At 35.4% G+C, this 23,297-nt stretch overlaps 1 protein-coding gene across 1 annotated transcript in view; it reads right to left on the bottom strand.

The window, feature by feature from the left end:
* Positions 1 to 23,297, bottom strand: part of LOC306864225 (contactin-associated protein-like 4) — a gene marked incomplete at its 5' end in the record, with an annotated part of 138,117 nt that overhangs the window by 47,439 nt on the left and 67,381 nt on the right. Inside the window, 5 exons of the mRNA XM_079408071.1 lie at positions 10,268 to 10,439; positions 11,647 to 11,790; positions 14,100 to 14,361; positions 17,132 to 17,269; positions 18,106 to 18,281. Coding sequence (XP_079264197.1) covers positions 10,268 to 10,439; positions 11,647 to 11,790; positions 14,100 to 14,361; positions 17,132 to 17,269; positions 18,106 to 18,281 — 892 coding nt within the window. The remainder of the gene's footprint in view (positions 1 to 10,267; positions 10,440 to 11,646; positions 11,791 to 14,099; positions 14,362 to 17,131; positions 17,270 to 18,105; positions 18,282 to 23,297) is intronic.

The raw sequence follows: 23,297 nt of genomic DNA, 5'->3' as shown, positions 1-23,297 counted from the left end.
AGAAAGGATAAACGAGAGCACGACTTGCCAAACGGTTGTGTTTTCTCTGATGAGATGAGCTGAGATGAATAAACATGAATCATAAACAAAAGATATAAATTAAGACTTTAAGTGGGAAACTATAGTCCACTTATACACTACTGTTCAACAGTTTTTTTTTTTTTGCATCTTCTGCTCACGAAAGCTGGATTTATTTGATGAAAAATACAGAAAAAGCTGTAAAATGATGAAATATTATTGTGATTTAAAATAACTGTTTTTATGGGAATATCACCTTGGTCACATATTATTGTAGCATAGTTTGTGCTGAATACAAAAAAAAAATACATGTTGGTCAATAGTATATTATAAGTAGCTGAAATAAGCACAAATATCAGGGCATGTCAACACATCTCAAGGCACCAAAATTACCTCAGACCCCAGAGGGTTAACCCTCTGGGCCCTGAGGGTGTTTTGGGGGCCTGGAGAACTTTCGACTGTAATTTATTGCTGTGATCAAAGCTGAATTTTCAGCATCATTACTAATACATCTGTAATGACTTTAGAACTATTGTTCTAATTTTAGCTTTTAGGGAATCATTCTTAGGATTCGATATTTATATGATTAATTGTTATTAATCAAAATGTCCAACATATACCTTCTAAATCATACCTCATTAACGACTTGTCCAGCAAGCATTAAGCAGTATGCCTTAACAATTCAGACTAATTCTGTGGCCACAGTAATACTGAATTGATTATGTAATGTTGACATTGGGTAAAATTAGCATAAGTAAATTTTGAGCGTAGGTACGCAATCTTTTTGGCAAGTAATTAGGATTTGAAAATCACATAGCAGCAGACAAGAGATTTCTTAATAGAATCAAAGTTTATTTCACTACTCTAACACAATACTTAAGCTAAATGACACAAACAGAAGACGCAAACAAACACAAACAGACACACAAGTTTAGGCAATGAATTGTTTGATCTTAAGAGAGTTTTAGTTCTAATGCTCGTTTTCAAGAATGCTCTAACTTCAACCTGAGGGAAATCACACGCATGGAACTCTTCTATTTACTCTTAGCGATGAATACAACCAGTTTCCAGCAGATTTAGGAAATATTGTCTTACTTTCCTTGCTTTCAGTTGAGTTCAGTTCCTTCCCGGTCCAGGAAAGATTGTGCGCGGATTGGCGGCTTGGTAGGTCGTCGTCACGAGAATACTCTTCAGTGGTTAGTTGGCTTCGTTCTGACTTGATGACGCTCCCAGGAAGTTGGTTTCAGTTTCTGAGGCTTTAGATGTTAAAGTTCTTTGGAAGTTTGAGTCTTGATCTCTGTTCACTGATGATGTTAAATGACAGAGCGCCGAGCGAGCTGAGCTTAAACTTGATACTATATATGATAGTATAATTTGTCCCTTTTAAAATAACTTGAGCGAAAACATTGCGTCTCTTTGTCTGTCAGAGAGCAAAAAAGCGCGTTCCTCTCTTGGGGAGAAGCGCGAGGTCGCGGGAAGGTCACTTTCGTGGAGATCTGGTGTTTTGTTTAGTTTGGACGTCGGCTGTAAAACCGTCTTCCCTGTGGATAACATCATTGAATTACTGCGTTGATGATCAGGGAATCAGGGAGTGTTTGTGTGGAGTTTCTCCAAATGACAAGGTCTTTTGCCCTGTTCGACTATTTATAGTACCGATTGACCATGCTGTTCTTTAAATATATTCTGGGTTTTTAGAGTTCTCCCGAGATAAGAGCTTCAGCGAAGGAGATCGGCCACCCAGTCACATGCTGGGAGTGGGGCTTTGATTCCTGTTCAGGAATGTGTCATCTTGAAATTAGGTGTGTGTGTGAGTGTGTGTGTGTTCCGACCAGGATCTACACATCCCTGCTGAATAAAAATATTAATTTATTTTTGAATGGAAGTGTAATGTTAGTCAGGGTTTACTGCAGAGCAAAGCGTTTTACATGACCATTTTAGAACTTCTCTACGATGGTTAGGAGAGAAACAAGTGCACAAACAAAATGTGTTAGAGCAAGCTATTAAATTTTCATGAAAGATTATGAAGGCAAACATTATTTTTAGAATAACATGCACTGATTTCACAATAAGACCAGCAACATGTCTAAATAAAGTAAACAGGGTCAAATTTCAATCCATGTTGACTTTAAATAAAATTTGACAGATGCTTTTTAAGAAATTAGGTCTCGGCTAATGAATATGGGTTGACATCTGGGAGTATGATATTCCACTAGCTTCTCAGCCTGAAAGACACTGGAGATGACAGAAATATGAGAAAGAAGATCAAGATTTCACTGAAAAAACAAATCCTAGTAGTTTAAGTGTAGAAACTTAAAGGTAAACAGTTTAACTCAAGATGCCTGTGTTCTGCATTCCGTCTTCTGCAAGAGAAAACCAATCACAATTCAGTAATTTGCATATGAATTATGATAGCTTTTCTAATGCAGAAGATAGAAACATGCAAGAAAGAAACCCAAACAGAATTCTAATTACCACAGTGACATCATCGCTGTCAGTTACATTTTGAATCTCAAACATTCTATAAATGTACATCAATGGGAGATTTTCAAAAAGTAACATCTATTTCCTGAACAGACCTTCAGTCTTAAATGGTATCAATTTAGAAAAACAGACTAAAATTACCTACAAAACATAGTTCGAAAGGAGTCAGCATGTTTTGTGGTGAAGAAAATCAGAGGAATTTCAATGCGGTGCTCGCCTCGTGAACAATAAAATCAAACATAAAAACCGCCTCTGCTGCAGGACAGAACCGACAATAAATCTATTCAAACAGAATGTGTGCGAGGACAGCGAGCTCTGAGAACAAATGCCACAGCGGCTCTGAGCAGCAGCTTGATGGCGTCGAAGCCGCCCTTCCCATCCCTCCACCGATACTCAACTCTACTCGACAGCAGCCAAAGGTCGCGCGGCGTGACCCTAATCACAGAGAGGTGACAACCAACGGTGGCCCCCTGAGCTGAAGTCACATCTTGATAGACAAGTGCAGCAGGTGCAGGGAAACGGCACGCACCTCGACGCCGCTGCTTGATGTGTTTCCTGACAGGAGCTGGAAAGAGACGGACTCACACCTCCAGCCTGGGGGTCAAAGGTCAAGCGGAGGAAATTAGGATGGACAGAAGCCAGGCCAATGATGCAACCTTCAGCCGACCTCATCAGCAGAAAACAGCGGGAAGAGAGATGCAAACATGCAGTGCTTCAACTCCCCAACATCGAAAGTATTCCTATTTAAAGGAATAGTTTACCTAAAAATGAACATTTGCTGAAAATGTGCTCACCTTCCGGCAATCCAAGATGTAGAGGAGTCTGTTTCTTCATCAGATTTGGAGAAATGTAGCATTGCATCACTTGCTCAGCAATGGATTCTCTGCAGTGAATGGGTGCCGTCAGAATGAGAGTCCAAACAGCTGATTAAAACATCGCAATAATCCACAAGCAATCTACACCAGTCCATCCAATAATATCTGTCAAAGTTAAAAGCTGTGTGTTTGAAAGAAATAAATTCATCATTAAGATGTTTTAACATCACCTCTGGCCAAAATATGAATCCATGATCCGTAATAACGCTTCCTCCAGTGAAAAAGTCCATGTTGTTTTCTCAAATCAAAATTCACCCACATATGTTCTGGACTGTTTTGGCTTGTATTTGGTTTTTGATCTGTGCAGATTTATCTCCCGATTCAGATTAGATTACTTTTTTCAGTGTAAAAAGCAATATTATGGATAAAGGACTCAAATTCCAGCCTGAAGCGATGGGTTGAAGTTAAAAACATCTTAATGATGGATTTGTTTCTTACAAACATACAGTTTTTGTCTTCTCAAGATGTTAACTGATGGACTGGAGTGGTGTGGATTACTGTGATGTTTTTATCAGCTGTTTGGACTCTCATTCTGACGGCACCCATTCACTGCAGAGGATCCATTGCTGAGCAAGTGATGGAATGCTACATTTCTCCAAATCTGATGACGAAACAAACTCATCTACATCTTGGATGACCTGAGGGTGAGGACATTTTCAGCAAATGTTCATTTTTCTGAGAATTATTCCTTTAAACCTGAAGTTGGTAATACTGTCAATTCTAAACCTGCAAAATAGCTAACGAGACAGATAAACCTAAAGCAATTTCCTACCTTGTGGATCAGTTGTGAATTCTACGGTCTATCATATTTTACTGTGACTGTACAGCAGTGATCCAGACACCCAAAACAGCTCTTTAAAATGCAGAAAGCATGATGAACTTTACTGCATGTTTGAATAAGAACGTTTGATCATTGTTTAATGAATTACTGCTGCCATGATCAATGCAAAGTGCATAAAACATCAAATGAAAGTCTAATTCTTGCTTTAGGTGGCTGCTAAAAGCACAATGTTAATTGCAGCAGGCAAATAACGCTGACTTTAGTGAATATGGCACAAGACTCATTTGCACACAAAGGAGGCGTGTTTGTGCTGAAAAGAATGACAAAGACTTAATTTACTGTAAAGACTCATGACGCAGCACTGCACTGGCGCCATCAGCACCTGCTTAAGTTATATACGTATATGTCTGAGATGTTTTAATGTTTTTGAGTCTCTTCTTCTCACCAGTTTACAGTAAAAACAGTAAAATTGTGAAACATTACTACAATTGAAAAGAACTGTGTTCTATTTGAATATGTTTTAAAATACAATTTATTTCTGTGATCAAAGCAGAATTTTCAGCATCATTACTCCAGTGTCACATGATTCTTCAGAAATCATTCTAATATGCTGATTTGCTGCTCAAGAAACATTTCTGATTATTATCAATGTTGAAAACAGTTGTGCTGCCCAATATTTTTGTTGAAACCGATTCAAAGTAAAAAAAAAACAGCATTTATTTGAAATAGAAATCGTTTGAAACATTATGTTTGTCTTTATTGTCACTTTTGAGCAATCTAATGCATCCTTGCTGAATAGAAATATTAATTTCTTAAACATTTTCAACTCAGGGAAACCCTGCTGAATGAATACAAATGTAGTGGTGACACTAAATCAATGGGGTGGAAAACAAGTGCACTAGTAAAATGCAAAATGAGAATTAGTGCAGGACAGGTGGATGATAAGTGGGGCAGTAGAGCAGGAAACGCTGCAGAACGGGACGAGCGACTCAAACCCGCGCAGTGCTGCAATAAAGAGGCGGTTCTGCATATACACAAAACACAGGTTCTGTGGGCATGAGGCTCTTTTACCGTGGTGAGAGGATACGAATGGATGCGACTCAAGAGTGTGCATGATAAACAGCAGCACTTCACACTCATTACCTCTTTTGTTTTCGTTTCTTTTGTGGCTATGCACTTCTTAAGGTGACAGAATAAAAACAGGTCTTGTATGTTTCTGTAGGAAACCCTCAAATCAATAATGCGATTGGCTCTTTAAACTGATGGGCGGGACTTCCTGTCAGCACTGGTAATGATCCTCCACAGAGCCGCTGTATTTCAGCGAGGTGAGGAGGAGTGTGAGTCTGAGATTCAGTGAAAGTGTCGACAGCGCAGAAACTCCTCTTTATTCCGTCCATTATTCACCTTTACAATAACACTTACTCAGCGCTTTTAGTCAAAGTGAGCACTATATCACACAGCGCCCCTCCCGCGTCACTGCAAAACAAAACAACTTCCTCAGGTCAACCTTCAGCTCGGCGCCGGCCTTACTTAACACCACACAACTCAACAGCGGATCCATACGGAAAACTAGTTTCTGAAAATAACATGCTAAACAAAAGCTGTAACTGACATCTGGTTATCTTACAAATATGGTTATTTTATGTTTTGAATCCTATTTTTGTGCAATTTTTGGAATGTTTTATTTTCATTTCCAGTCTGCTCTGATGGGTCATGATTCGTGAACAGCAGGTTAAAAATAAATGCTAAATACAAAGAAAAAGTCAAATAAATAAATGACTAATACATATATTTTGTTGTTGATATCATGTACTTTGAAGCAGAAAACTGTGGTGGAATTCAATAGACTTCAGATGCTTCAATGATCAATATATTATGAAAATAAAATAGGTATATTATATTTGATTAATTATTAATTTATCAAGTCTGTTCTGATGGGTTAAGCACAGCAGGATAAAAATCAATGTTAAATTCAAACAATAAAATTCCACTAACTATAGAATTGCTTATAGTTAGGAGAGTAAAATAAAGAATATATAGTAAATAAATGATATTTTTTACCAAATATTTGGTTGTAGATATCATGTGCTTTGAAGCAGACAATTCTGTGTTAAATTCAAAAGGCTTCAGATGCTTCAACGATTAATATTTTCTGAAAATAAAAGTCATTTATTTTATTTTAAATACTATTTTCTGCACAATTTTTAGAACAAGTCATTATCATTTCAAGACTGAACAAATGCAGCCACTATATACTTGTGCACAGTCAGGAATTTTTTTTTTTTTACAAATAAATAATTAATAACTTATTCCACTACAGCCTATATTTAGTTGTTCTTTGAAGCTGAAAATTCTGTTAAATTCAAAAGGCTTCAAATGCTAATGAATTATTCCTGTTTTTTTTTTTAGTTTATTAATCATTCATTTATCAAAGATGGCAGGTCAAGTCTAGTGCATTGCTTACTGTATCAATGCATACAAATGAATGTGCATACTGCCCACAGTGTTCATACTATATACTACTGAAATAGTAAGAGCAGCATGAGAGTGAACTCATGTGTTAGTCTTTTTGTACTAGAAATCATTCCAAGCTCAACGACAGCAGCACACATCAGCTCTCTGCTTCCCTCATATTATCTTTGATGTGGGGTTAATAAAGTCGCTCAGCTTCGCTCTGGTCCACACTCATTTTGCACAGGGCCCATGGGTTCACATAGGGCACATGTAAAGCCAAAGAGAGTCACTGCCATCCCATATTTCTTAGTTATGGGCAGCAATGTTATTTGAGCTCAACCTACAGGCCTTTAGCAGAGGTAATAACCCTCGCAGTGGAGCTGCTGTTTCTGCATGAAGTGAGAGGAAAGTCACCCGCGGTCTGCCCTCGCCTCATGTCTGCGGATTCAATAATACTGTGTGTGCTAATGAGAGCCGAGAGCTCCATTCCAGCCACCGGACGAGTGTGAAAGTGACACCAGCGCTTGACGTGCTAAACCACATTAGCACAAGTGTCTGTGTGACTTACGCATGCTGTTTTCACAGCGTTAAAGAACACGCATAGCATCCTGTTCACATCAAGAGCGATAATTACTGAGCGATAACATACTGTTTGTTTTAACTGCACCAGGGTTAGTACAGTTAACGAAAACTAAAATTAAAACCATTCATTGTTACTTGAAATAAAATAAAATTAACTTTCAAAATTCAAAATAAATTTTCAAAATTCAGTTGCAGCATATTTTATTTCAATTTATTTTCACTTGATGTACTAAAATAACTAAAAATAAATCAAATATAACTGTATAAAAACAAAAAATGTACTAAAATATACAAAAAAATGTCAAAAACAAACAATAAAATTCCACACAATTAAAAAATTTCAAATTAAAACACTAAAAAACTAAAATCAGTCTTTTAAAATGTAACATTATAATGTACACTGATAAACTGGCAGAAATTTCACAATTAATTGCAAAGAAAGAGCAACACATTAATATAAGACATTTTGAAAAAATAATTTAAAAAATAAACAAAGTAGAGAGACTGAAATAATATTATTTTTTCTTGTAAAATGTACACCAATTTATCTACTTTTTTTTTTTTTACTTAAAACTTAATTTTTTAGTGTAGCGTATGAAAAATTATATTAATTCTGAGAATTGGTAAATATACATTTGTTTACATGTAAAAAATGACATTTACCAGTGTTATTAAATTAACATTTGTTTTTTTCACAATAACAAAGGTGATCTAAGTGTGATATATAAATGAACACAATTTTTAAAAATATTTTAAAACTAAATAAAATAAAAAAGAATTTTTTTTAATAATAAATTTAAATTAGTTTAAATAATACAAAAAAATATTTTTCAAATTAAAAATAATGTGTAATATTTTTTAAATAATTAAAAAATGTAAAAGAAATGTAAAAGAATAATTCTCCTTAACAAGCCATGCGATTTGAGATATTCATGCCACAAACGATGCAGAATGATCACTAACTCTATGCTGCAATAGCTTTGCAAACATCACTAAAAACACAATAAACCGTTTAAACAAATAAACAAACAGCAATCCCAGAAGTCTTCAGTATGACAGACGACAGCGGGACCTTTCAGAATGTAAACGAGAACCCGGAGGCTACGAAGCTTTCAGAGACAACACATCCACATCTGCATCGAGTGGCACCAAAAACAATATTCACTTGAGTGCGCCACGGCTTCCCCTTCACTATGAACGCTTGGTCACAGCAGTGCATTTAGTGCCCATCAAACACACAGAAGAAAGAAATTGCTCTGTCAAAAAAACAACTTTATCTTCAGGAGATTCACAGCAGTCTCAAAGCAAAAGAAAGCAATTTCTGCATCAAGCCAAATGAAGCAAACATTCACTGACATGAAACGAACAGAGGTCAACAGGACAGAAACACAATCACAATCAATCCTGCAGTATGTACTAAAACCAAGCTACTATTCATTCAAACAGCATGTGAATAAAAGAGACAGCGACGGCCAGTGAATACAGTCATTTTGTGATTTTAATCCAAGTTTTGTGTGAAAATATCTCATCTTTGGCAGAGAGTTTGCATAATGTGTACGGTAAACATACTGCATACTAGTTATACTAGCCAGGCCAATATTTGATAACAACGTTGATTTGGCAGAACAGCACAACATCCTCTTTTAGCCAAAATCTACAGACAGCCTTGTCAATGGAAAATATACAGTTATATGCCATAAAAAGCATTTCATGTCAGCAAGTTCATCTCATTTCCATTGAAAAACCTATATTGCTCAACTGTGACAGCAAAAACAGCAAAAGCTGTGTCAAATTCATATAAAATTTCTAGGCAATTTTTGCACCGTGCCATATTATGTATGCATTCTTCTCTATCATTCCTATTTGTTTTTAATAAATGTAAAACTTGAAATAATGTTTTTATGTTTTGATCATTTTATGATTCTTTTCAAAGTGCTTCACTGTGAATTACCATTGTGTACATATTTAAAAGTTAATTTAAAATGCTATTTAATTTGCATATGTTTTAAAAGACAATATAATTTCAGTCATTATACTTAAAAAAAAAAAGATTAATCAAAAACAAAATTCTAAAAAATTTTGTCTGAATAAATAAAAATAAAACTATATTTTTAAATGCAATGCATAAATTATACTGTACCAAAAAATTCATTCTTATATTTGTTAAATATACATTTGTTTAAATGTTAAAATAATTGCGTTGTTTACATTGTTAAAATAATTACATTTACCAGTGTTAATAAATTATTAATGTTTAAAACGTTAACTTTTAGTGAGTTTTTCATGATAAAAAAGGTGATCTAAGTGTAAAAATAGGAGAAATAAGCATGCACAATTAAACAGACAATATTAGAAACTGGATATTTAATTGTTCGTGTTAATTTACTCTATTTTTACACATAAAAATAAAATAAAGAAATTTCTAATATTGGCTGATGATACAGATACATCGTGCAAGTAGTGTTAGTGTCACAGAAATTACACACTTCTGCTTTAAAAGTACATAGTATTTTTTAAATAATAAAATAAAATTATAAAACATAATTAATATTTTTTTAATTATTTGAAAATAGTTTTAAAATGTTTTTACATTTTTAAATATTATATATATATATATATTTTTTTTAAATAATTTAAAATTTAATTATTTTGCAAAAGTTTAAAAATGAATAACTCTCCATAACAAGCTGCACAATTTGAGATATCATTCATGTCACAAACGGTGATGCAAAAAACATTTAAACAACAAATAAACAGAAAGTCCAGAAACCCCGTGCTGCAAAACCAGTACATGCCGCATGCCCTTTTGAAGGGCATTTTAAACTGTGAACAAAAGTTGCATTTATAAAGCAAAAAGTGAGTAATTGCGATCGATCAGATGGATGAATATTTAAACGAGGGTAGTTTCTCCCCGAGGCTCATCATCTGTGTCTTTTAGCGAATCAGTATTCAGCCCCATTTCTCTGGCTAATTAATCTCTGTATTTACATAATCAAGCTGAACACATATATTTAGCAAGGATGAAAATGGAAAGCAGAATGTTTTGCGAGTTCACATAAAAGCGTAAATGGCTTACCTATCGACGATCCCACACATGTCCATCTGCAGATCGCTAAAATTCCCAAACAACATCTGCTGAACTCGGATGAGATCCACTAAAGCACCGTCCATCCGGATGAGACGCATGCATCCTTGGAAAACACTGAACGGGTTTCTGCAGCCGCTTCCGTCTTCTGTGTCCAGACATCCTGCAGACAAAAATCACAAATACACACAAAATAACACGTTCAAGCTATGACAGAGTTATTTAAGTATCATTCATGTAGTATTAAAGTTTTATAAATATTTTGAATCAGTTTTTAATTTTAATTAATGTTTAGTTTTAGTAAAGTACTTAGTTTTAGTTAATTATTTGCTGAAATTATTTATATATTTTTTAAATATATTCTTTATTTCAGGCAATGTCTATTTTACACTGTTACATTTTTACTTATTTGAGTACATCAAGTTTAACTAAATGGAAATAAAATAGAATTTAGTTTTTTATCGTTTATATTTTTCGGGTAACATTTATGAGTAAAGAAAATGTTTATTTTATTGTTTTTTTAGTTTAAGTTTAAGTTGCATTGCGCTCAATAAAAATACATATGTCTAGTTTTATATACTATGTCTACATATTTTTTATTAATTTGTATTTATTTAGTTGCAATATGCTTTTTTTTATCTAAACAACGTTTATTATTTTAGTTAATAATAATTTTGACCGAAAAAGTATTTGATTTTGATTGTGCTCAGAAAATGCATTTTTATGTCTATAGTTTTTATCAAATTTGTATTTATTTTATTTATCTGAAATAAAATAACTTAATTGTTTTTAAGTTTATTAAGTCAAACTAAACGAAAATGATAAATGTTACCCTTGGAAATAAGTTTCAGTTATATATTTTATTTTAGTTATGTTCAGTTATTTATTTATTTTTTCAAATAACATTTTTTTTAAAAACTCTTTTACTTAACACTAATAATACTAGCTGCAAAAATTATTTGGACTGCTCTCAACAAATATTTACAAATCACATGTCGAAATTTACCTGCAAAAATTTCACATACTGTCACGTCAAATGCTTATATGTGGACAACCGTCTCATAACATGCATGATGATCTGATGCATGCTTTACTGCAGCTCTGGGCAGAAACACTGCAGCAGTGCATTCAGTCGGCATTACACTCTCTCTCTCAGTTACTGAGCTGAAGGCAATTAAGCCTCCGAGAGTTTCAGCCCCAAACTGCTGGAAAGCTAAACCAATGTGCTTTTCTCAGCGGAAGCTGTGTGTTGAGTGACACGACGGATTGATTAACGTGAAGGACTGGGCTCGTGTAGAGGGAAATTACTCGGAGCTAGCGTGTTGCTTTGTGTTAGCAGACGCCGATGGATGGCTAAAGGTTGTTCTTACCACCTAAGAATAGCTGGCTGTCAGGGGCGACAGAGAAGGAAGTGGATGCTGTAGAGCTGTCGGTTTTGTCCAGGGTGACTGCGAGACGCCCTCGACGGACAGCCAGCTCCAGAGAGTGCCACTGACCGTCGTTTAAACTGGCACCTGGTGAAGAGAGAGCCAGCATGTAGATCAGGCAAAATAACAGGCATTAGGGAGCAGTGTTCGGGGGTAACGCATTACAAGTAACGCAAGTTATGTAATCAGATTACCTTTTTCAAGTAACTAGTAAAGTAACACATTACTTTTTAATTTACAAGAAAATATCTGAGTTACTTTTACAAAAAAGTAACGCCAGTTACTTTGTTTTCCCATTTATTGACTGACAAGTCTCCTGTCCCCATGTTGGGAGAAATTGGAAGTACAGAGGCGTTGTGTGAACATGACATTACTGTAGTTCTAGATTAAATGTGAATGTGCATTAATTCATCCCACTCGCAAAAAACTGATTTAGTATTCATCAAAATTAAAACAGTGAAATGCAAACTCAGAATATGACGCAAACCTGCAATAATTAAATATGCTAAATAACACCAATGTATCTAATCTAATTTTATTAACCGATCTTTGCTGCTGACATTTGATGATCCAGTTCAACCATACTAATAAGCAAAAATTACTAGATAAACTAACTATTGTGCTTCATTGTTTTTTTATTGCTGAAGAGTGTTGAACCTATTTCATTAATATTATTATTCAGTACACTTTTTGGTGTGAAAGGGCTTTTACATTTGCTATAAATAGAACTTCTTATATTAAATTTAACAATCAAGCCCTGCTCATATTTAAAAAGTAACTCAAAAGTGACGTAATGCATTACTTTCCATAAACGTAATTAGTTACTTTTTAGGGAGTAACGCAATATTGTAATGCATTACTTTTAAAAGTAACTTTCCCCAACACTTTTAGGGAGATCATTTTTACATAAACCGCAAGAACAGATTTTTTTAACTTATATGGAATGACACTTATATGTATGTGCCGTACATGTGGACGCACTAGCAAACTAGGCCTGCCCGTGCTTTTTCAGAAATGCAGTGTGTATATTGTGTACGGCATGTATATTTTCTGTATGCATGAAAATAAACAGGTGACACGCCAAAATGTGCAGTAACTAGAACACACTTTGTTTAATACTGTATCCAACAATGCAATGCACTTGATATTTGCATTATTTTCAATGTGTCAAATGAACCTGAAAGCAACTCTGTCTTGATGCAATATTGGATTGGACTGCCAAAAGTTCAGAGATTTTCACACAAAATTGGATTATATATGCATTTTTAACTGAAACAAAAGGCAACATAATTTAAAAAAAATAACTAAAACGAAATAAACTACAACTAATAAAAACTATATAAACTACATATTTAATGACAAAAAGACAATAAAAATGACAAACTTTAAAATTAAAATGAAACAAGAAAATATTAAAATAAATTCAATTCAAACTATAAACAACTATAATAGTTTATCGATACTAAAATATATAGTTTCAATTTTAGTTTAGTACTTCAATTAAATTTTTTTTTATTGTGTATTTCGGTTAATATTTATTCTACACTTTTTATTTTAGCTAAAGTTATTTAAGTAATTCAAGTTGAACTAAATGAAAATAAGAAATTATTCCATGGCATCTATAGCGGAACAGATTTAAAAATATTTTTTTAGCTTTAGTTAGTGATAATAAAGCTAACTGAAAAATGACAAATATTAAAAAAAATATATTTTCTTTTTTTATTTTAGCTAGTTGTCAAGGCAAAATTTCTTATTTTCATTTTGTTGATGTTTTTTGAAGTACTAAAATAACTAAAACTAAATAAACTAAAACTAAAAACTAGAATACATATAACTATACAAAATACAAAGACAATACATTTTAACTAAAAACAAAAAGAAAAAAAATCTAATTCACAATATTTTTTATTTTTTTTTATCAATGATACTAAAATAGCACTGTCTACTGTGTCTCAAATGTATATTTTACCTTACTGCCAAGAGTTTTGGACAAAACATATATTATTGATTATACATGTTAATATTTTAAAATGTATTAAAAATGCAAAATCAACATTTATTTTTAAGATGAATATAATTCTGAACAATATATCAAGATACTGAAATGTTTATGTTTGCAAACTGCATACTGTTTCACATACTACTTCATTTATAGCATGCTACCTAATATTTAAATTTAATTTCTTCTGCCTTCATTTGGTTAATCACTAAAACAATTTTTAGCCAGAAAGTTACTTTGGGATGTAAATTTTCATACATATTGCTTTGCTCAGAGCAGCAGGTGCCATTGATGTTGACTTTGCTTTACCCTTCACACACAAGACAGATGGATTCTGCTTTTACTGTCAAATAAACAGAAACTATGGTATATATATCCCACAGTGCATGAGCTGAACCTGCGGTGATGTCCGTCACGATCCGGCCGGTCTTATGGATCTGCAGTCGCGCTCTGGCCTCGCTCAGATAGAGCCACAGTGTTCCCGCGTTATGCTGCAGGTCAAAGGTCATCAGCAGGCCCGCTCTGTTCCATGTCCTGAACTGCAGACCGACCGATGCGCTTTCTCCACTGGAGACCCACGGCAAAGCGAGGAAACTTCCAGGACTGGCGAAGGTCACCGGCACGTCTATGGATTCGGTGCATGTGAAGCTGACGTTCCCCTACAAACAGTGTTGGGTAAGTTACTAAAAAAAAATTGGTCAATTGGTAAAATTGTAATTTGATTACATTACTGATTACTGCATTTTAAAAGTAATCAGATTAATTACTTTACTTTCAAGTTTACATTACTTTTCAAGTTATCAAATCAAAAAATACACTACAAAGTGAAACTCTATATTGTAATTCTTTCAGTAATTTAATATTGACTGAAGAATTACACGCATCAAAACAGCAACTTGAAAAATCACTTGCATTTTTTCCTGATAACAGTAAAAAGAACTTAAAATGTTTTGTCATATGTGATCATACAGATAAGAGTAAAACATCATTTGAAACTGTAAAAGGTCTACTTCCCCTTCAGGAACTCGTGTCAAAAACGCTAGGGGGAACGCCTCCAGCCTGACCGCGCTCTGAATCACATGTGCAATCTGTCCAATGGAAGGGCGAGACGTCACGGGCGGGTGATGTAATCGACCAGGAAGCAAAAAAGCATGTGCGGCGGAGCTGGCGTCAGTTTTTTGTCATTCAGCAACCGCTACTTTGTGTGTGTGTCTGTCGATCTGTGTTGTGAGTCTTATTTAGTGTTGTTTGTCCCTCACAATCACTTGAATAAGCTCCACAATGTCTAAAAGTGCAGAGAAAACTAAGCACTTGGGCAAGAGCAGATCGCATTACAGGCTGTATGTTCCTCCCTGCAAACGATCACTGCTGGGGATACACACAGTCCGTGTGTGGTCTGCTTGAGAGCAGAGCACGCAGAGTCAGCTCTCGAGGGATGCTATGGTCCTGATGCTATTGCCAGGAGTTCTGGCAAGAGTGCGCCGGGACAAGGTCAGTCTACTGCTGGTAGTGCCGTTCTGGCCGGGCCGAGTATGGTTCTCGGACCTGATTTCTCTCCTCGACGGCACTCCATGGAAGGGGGAGGGGGGAGATCTCCTCACACAGACGAGGGGCACTTTCGTCCACCCTCGCCCGGAGCTGTGGAAGCTGTGGGTGTGGCCACTGAGGGGGCACAGCTCATAGCTTCCGGTCTCTCAACAGAGGTTGTCGAGACCATCCTCCAATCCAGAGCTCCCTCTACGAGGAAACTGTACGCCCTGAAGTGGAAGCTCTTCACTTCATGGTGTGGAGGTTGCAAGCTCGACCCAGCTAACTGCCCGATTGGTACAGTTCTGGAGTTCATGCAGGCCTGTTCCTCCGCAGGGTTAACCCACTCCACCCTGAGGGTCTACGTGGCGGCTATATCGGCCTACCACACCCTTCTCAGTGGCCTTTCAGTGGGTAGACACCCCCTAGTACATGTTTCTTCCAGAGGCTGAGGCCTCCGGCCAGAGAGCTTATGCTATGTGGTGGATCAGTATGCAATTCCATAGCCTCGAGTCCTCTGCTCTCCCCTTTCCTGGGGATCAAGACTCACTTCTTAGAAGTTGGCCTTTGGGACACAGGCCCTGCCGACTTTAGCCACTCGTGGCCCTTTTTCTCTCGCCCTCGTTGTGCTCCTGAGGGATACACATAGGGCAGGGACTTGGAAGTCTGGCGGCGTGGGCATCTCGTTCCCCTAGCGTTTTCAACGCAGCTCGAGTTCCTGAAGGGGAACGTCTCAGGTTACGTATGTAACCATGGTTCCCCGAAGGGAACGAGACGCTGCGCACGTGCTTTTATGCTTCCTGGTCGATTACGTCACCCGCCCGTGACGTCTTGCCCTTCCATTGGACAGATTACACATGTGATGCAGAGCGCGGTCACGCTGGAGGCGTTCCCCCTAGAGTTTTCGATGCAGCGTCTCGTTCCCTTCGTTACATCAATAAAACATTGTGCTTTTGTAAAATAAAGAAAACAAATAGGGTGCGCTCTCTATTTATCAAGTTTATCTGAGATTAATTTCATTTTTGGAAGACGACGCGGTGAGAGGAATAAGCCTTGTATTTACCTCAGAAGAAGAATGCAATGAAGCGCGTGACTCGATCCAGTGGAGGATCTTATTCTGATGAGTCATTTATTTTTTAATTAGGCTATATTAGTGTTATTATGACATAAACTTACACATTTACTAGTTGGACTTTTCCCAAACTATAATGCCATACTAAAATATGTGAAATCGAGTGCAACATTTTGAAATATGATAAGCAACCTTTCATTGCATCTAAATGTTGTACAACTATACTGCATTTTAGCTTGCATTCTCCGGTGATTTGTTAAAGTGCATACTGACGTGCAAAACATGATTTTAAAATGCAGTTTACTTCATATTTTTTACACTGCATTTGTAACTTAAGTAATGTAATTTTATTGACATCAGTCACTGTAATGAAATTACATACATTTAAAATGTAACGCATTAAATTACTGTGTTATCAGGAAAAGTATTTTGAATACAGTATTGTTTACTGTGTAATGCGTTATACCCAACTCTGCCTACGAGAGACACAAATGCTGCAGTAAAACCAAGAGCGTTTCTCATGCAAGCTGCATTTGTGATCGTGAAGAGCCACAGCAATGACGTCTGCTTTATAAATTATGCATTTGCTCTCCTGGCTATTATCTTGAAACCAATGTCACAGCCATTACTGCAATGAATTAAAGGGATGGTAATTGGTTTAACCCCCAAAATCCCAAGACAATGGTTGTAAAAAAAAGGAAAACCATGTATAACGGAGGAGAACATGGTAAGGGTCACGGAAACACAAAGCTCTCATTATGGAAAAATGAGGCAGTCAACAATTGACAATCGCTAACAGGCCAAATAAAGCAGCTGCAGACGTGACTTACTGTGATGGAGACCTGCTGCTCTTTGGCTCGATTGATCACCCTGATGTCATTGAAAAGCACGTTTTCCAAGCAGCCGTGGAAGTTTCTTCTGGAGTGGGATTTCTGGAGTCCAGCCGCTGACGTTCCACCGAAACTGATCTTGTGAAAGAATGACAGATTCGTGTCAGAAATCACACATATTAATGGAGTGATATGAAATTAATAAACTAAACTCCATTGACAGACTAAAGATTAGCAAGGAAATAATTTCAACTCGTTCATGAGTTTGTAAAAATATGAAAAAACTACCTTTACACTAATGCAGCGAGGCGATAAAATACCGTCAGTTGTAATATTATAAAATTTACAATACAGTGAAAAATTGTATTATTAGTAATATATATATATATATATATATATATTTTTTTTTATATATATTATTATTAAATAGCATTTTATTTTTATATATATATATATTTTTTCTATTTAACATGTTAACTTTGTAACCTTGCCTATATATCCAAACAAATTGCCTATATTTATTAATTAATTACTTATTTATATTATTTACTATTATTGCTTTTTAATCTTTTATGCATCTTTTATTACTTATTTTTTACTATAACTATTTCCACAAAAATACAGACTTATTACTTTTTAAATATTGTTATTATTATAATTATTTATTTTATTTTAGACTATTATTTTTGTAATCATTTTTATGTAAAGCACTATGAATTACTATTGTGCATGAAATGTTCTATATAAATAAACTTGCCTTGTATTGTGAGGCTTTTCTAGTTTACTGTAATATAAGGTATAAGTGTTAATATCAATATAAATGAACAGTGTCTCACAACAAAGTGAAAGACTCAGAAAGTTAAATCTAATTACACACAGACATTTCCATTCTAGCTGATTTATGTTGTTTGTATAATTCACATGTTTGAAATGCTTTACTGGACTTATTGAGCTGGAGGTCGTTAGCGGCTCACCTCGTTTATCTCAGAGTGACTCCAGGACTCGGGCAGCTGGAACTGCTGGGTGTTTTTGTCCACGGTGAAGTTCACGAGTCCTCGAACTCGCTCCACACTGACGTGATGCCAGTGCTGATCGTCCAGCAGACTGCCCAGAGACACCAGAGGGTGGAAATCAGCCCACGAATCCCGGCCTGAAACCCACACACACACACACACACACACACACAGTGAAGACCCTGTCTCCAAGACGGCCATCGAGACAAGACCACAGGAACCAGATGAGTCCTTTGCAAAATCTGATTCTGCTTTATCCTAGATTTAAACTGCTGATTTTGTTTGGCCAGAGGAGAATGACACTATTTCGACAAACCATTTCCCCATCTAAATACTGTAAAGCTGATATAAAGGCACCCAGCTTTATATCAAGCCAATGTAAAGCTGCTTTGACACAATTTGCATTGTTAAAAGCGCTATACAAATAATATTCACTTGACTTGACACACACACACACACACACAAAACTACATAAGTTTGGCTACTTTAAACATCAGAAACTGGCATGAGAAAATATGCAATTACCATCCATTAAAATGCAGATCATGAAATAACAATGTAGCTGTTTGAACATTTACTGCATATACAATTTCACATACTATATTTAAACAAAGGTTATAGCATATACTGTCCAGTATGCAGTAAGTAGCATGTAAGTATTCATTTACGAACACAGCCAATTTAATAGAGAAACATATAGAAATAAATATGAGAGGTTTTCTCTGGCTGCAAATAATAAATCAGCAAATAATTACACACTGTTCCATAAAACGGCATATAATTTAAGGAAAAGACAAGAGATTGTAATCAAAAGAAGATGAAATGCATCTCTTGCAAATTGTTATTCTTTGTACTCACAGTAGGGTTATTAACGTGATTTAAAACTAAAACTTTTTTTCACTACTTAAAATAAAATTAAATATATAAAAATTAAATTGGCAACATTAGACATTTTAGTATTTCAACCTATCTCTCTCTCTATATATAATATGCATTTATTTAGTAATTAAAATAAATAATTGAAATCAAGTTCAAATGAATATTATAGGAAAACCTAAAGAACTAAGTTAAATTGCTACAATTACTAAAAATGAAATAAAATCAATTAAAACTAAACAGGATTTTACAAAATAAAACAATAAATAAATAAATTACAGAAATGACAAAGCACAATTACTAAAACTTGAAATATAAAAATAAAAGATAATTCCAAATATGAATAAATACTATAATAGAATATAAGTAACACATCACATTGACCGCTGCAACAAACTCGAGCTCAATTAACATTACTGAGATGATCTGCTAAAGCCTGTGTTCACATTACTCTTATTCCAGAACCTGCGACTGTTTGCTGTAAAACTGCAACACTTTTTAAAGCCTCGTAGCCTTACTCATCACCTCCTTTAAGTAGCTCCAGATCTGTGAAGTAAACTGTGGCGTAGTCCAATTCTCACGCAGATGCTGAGATGTTTAGAGCAGCTTTACTTCACCTGCGGCTCTGACACTTGGCCAGCCAGATCACAACTCACTTCTGCTGCCGCTTATTTTAAGAACTGACATAATTCTGGAAGAAAAGGCAAGTGAGATGCTTCCTTTGCTGAATCAGGATGAGGTTCAGGCTTGACAGCGGTTCACACGGGTTTGTTTACAGCCATAAGACAGATCTTTTGTATAAATAGATTTAAGGAATATAGTTAGCAATTTTGGTACTGCGTTGGGTCGCCACTTCTGCAACACACACATAAGAAATTAAAAACAACAAAAAATAATAAGAAAAAATAACACAAAATAAATATGTAATAATAATAATAATAATAAATAATCTATATAGCTATGTACCCATATATAATAATTATTATTTGTACATTAAAACAATTATTTAATTAGCATTTTATTGTAAAATGTTTGTATTCATTTTAGTCACTGCATTTTCTATATTTTTAATTATATATATATATATATATATATATATATATATATATATATATATATATATATAATTTATATATTTCAACACATACATGTTTTAGCAAATAAAAAGAACAGCACTTTTAGAGTTCATCCCACTCATTGATGTGAGCAGAAGTATTGGGACAGTTGAACATCAGGCAGATATAAAAGATTAATTTAGTTAAAAGATTATTTAGTTGCAGATCCCTTGCACACAATCCCAGCAGTGAGTCTGTGACCCATAGACATCACCAGACTCTTGGTCTCATCCTTTGAAATACTTTTCCCAGCCTTTAATGCAGCCAATTCCAATTGTTGCTTGTTTTGGGGAGTTTCTGCCTTTACTCTCCTCTCCAGCTGGTGAAATTCATGTTCAATCAGATTTAAATCTGGAGATTGACTTGGGCAATCTAAGACTTTCCATTTCTTTGCCCTTATAAATTCCTTGACTGAACTGGCAGGGTGTTTTGGGTCATTGTCCTGATGCAATATGAAGCACTTCCCAATGAATCTGGTGGCATTTTCTTGAATATTGGTAGGCAAGATGGTTTCGTACCCTTCCAAATTCATTCTGCTGCTGTCATCATACATTAAGTCATCAGTAAAGTTGAGAGGGCCTGTTCCAGAGGCAGCCATGCATGCCCATGCCATGACACCACCTCCACCATGCTTTACTGATGAGGCTGTATGCTTGGGATTTTTTGCTCTCCACATTTTTGTTTTCCCATCACTTAGATAAAGGTTCATCTTTGTCTCATCGGTCCATAAACACCGTTCCAAAACTCTTCTGGCTCACCTTTGTGCTTTTTTGCAAACTCTAATCTTGCCTTTCTATTTTTGGTGCTGGTCAGAGGTTTGCATCTTGCTGTGTAGCATCTGTAATTCTGTGTCAAAGTCTCCTGAGGACAGTAGATTGTCAGAGCATCACCCCAGCTTTCTGGAAGTTGTTGTTGATTTTATGGACACGTCATTTAAGATTAATTTTCACAGCTTTTATGATTTGTCTGTCATCAACTACTGTTGTTTTCTCAGCCGATCAGGTAGTTGTTGGTTGCTGGTGGTTTCCAAACTCTTGATTTCTCCATGCCCTTTGTTTTTGCTTTAGCTCTAATTGACTTCCTCTTTTCTTTTAGCGTCCAAACTGCTTGCTTTTCTCTCAAAGTCAGCTCCCTCATCTTCATCCTGGTTTGTGTGTGTCATCATCGAATGCAAGATTCAGAATGCAGAAGTAATGGATATAACTGATACGACACATTCCCTGCTTTTAATATCTGAAGAATTAATGCAACAGGACACAGCTGATTTATACTTGTATATAATTTATATTACAAATAAATATAACTATTTTATATATAAAGCTAACATATACAAGTGTGTGTATATTTATATATATTTAATAAATATACACAGTACATACACATACTGTCACGCTCCGTCTGGCGAAAGGAGCGAGGAGACACGGAGATATCCAATTCAGAGATTTATTCAATTCCAACAACGGACCGTGGAGCTTGGGGGATGGACGAACATGACGTACAATACCGGACACAGGGGCAGGGAAACACAGGGCTTATAAACATGGAGAAATCAACAAGGAAGAACAGAAACAGGTGCAGGGCAATTACACAAAGGGCTAGGGACTAATTAACTAATGAGCAGGGAACGAGGACAGGAACAGAAAGGCCAAATATGGACACGAGAGGCGGTGGAACACGAGACACAGACTGACACATACAGTATGTAAACTTTTATATTGAATGCGATTAATCGTTTTGCAGCCCTAATTTTTATACTAAAGTTAAAAAAACAAGTAGTTAATAGTTTGTTCAGTTTTAGGCACATTATTGTCAATAGTCTGTTTTACAAAATTTTTATTAGTTTTTTTTTTTATATTTAGCTGTATTTTTTTTTTTTCAGTTTTACAATTTTACCCCCTTTTAATAAACTACAAATTAGTTTTCCCTTAATAATTATATTTGACCTTTATTTTAAATAATTATTATTTTAATATTATATATGTGTTTATGCAATTAAAATAAACACACACACAATATATATATATATATATATATACACACACACACTGAAAAACTGATGTGCAAATGAATACTGGTTTTTGAATGAATCCAAGGCTTTTTATTTTTTTATTTTATTTTTTATTTAAAGTTTATTTTATTTAAAGAAATGAATTTTTGGTCTTCAAGTTAACTATCTTTTATTAAGTAACTTTTTGTAGACCGTGTTACTGCGTCATCATTAGGATCAATATTTTGACTTTAGTTTCATATATTTTCTTTTCTCAGGAGAAGCAGCAGGAAACTTCATTGAATCTCGTTACTGTCTTTGTGAAACGGATTGTTCTTTCCTGTGTTTTCTCATCTCGTCTCAGTCTGTGGTTGTAAATTTCATGCCGTGTGTCTGTACGAGTTTGACAATTAAACGCACGTGTTCGATTTGCCATTTACGTTTGACTTTGGCATTTGGAAATGTGAAGATTGCAGCAGCAGAGGACATGCTGTTTTCATCTGATCTCACGCTTTTTGTCTGCAAATTGAATTTTATTATCAAATCTGGATTAGCTGAAGTTTGCAGTATCATTTATTTAAAGGACATTCAGGTTTGTTTGAGGAACGTACAGTAGTGGACTCATTCTGTTGCGATTGTCCTTTAAATATTCACATCATCCCCATCTGAAGCCTGCATAAATCCAGCACGACTGCACTGAGAAGCAGCGGTTCAGAAGACAAACTGTGCCACAGGTCCGATCATCAGACGAGCCCAGCAGCTTCTTATATGCCAATGTTGTTGTTGTTGTGATGCAGAGACAGATGTTAGTCTCTGGCAAACACAGGCTTCTGTCTGTGCCGAATAATACATCTGCAAACAAGCTATGACATGAAGATTTATGCCCCACATCCCAAACTATTTTATTCTGCTGGTCGTTTGCATTCATCAAGCTGTCTGTTTGTATTGTGCTCCAGTGCGTCATGTTCTGCCCCAAACTTCTCCAGTCTGAGTTTGAAATTAAATACATATTGTTCTGACCGCATTGACCGATGCTTTAGAATTCTGCAGTTGTAAATATGAACAGTTTGTTTGTTTTGCGGGTTGGCACAGATGTCATTTTTCTCATGCAAATCTGAACAGCAGGAGCATGAATTCAAGTAAATAGTGTCAATTTTGATTTCACACTGAAATAC

This window comes from Barbus barbus (genome assembly GCF_936440315.1).
Source record: "Barbus barbus genome assembly, chromosome: 45".
Lineage (NCBI taxonomy): Eukaryota > Metazoa > Chordata > Actinopteri > Cypriniformes > Cyprinidae > Barbus > Barbus barbus.
The sequence above is the reverse complement of the archived record's forward strand: the minus strand, read 5'-3'. Positions and strand labels throughout refer to the sequence as shown.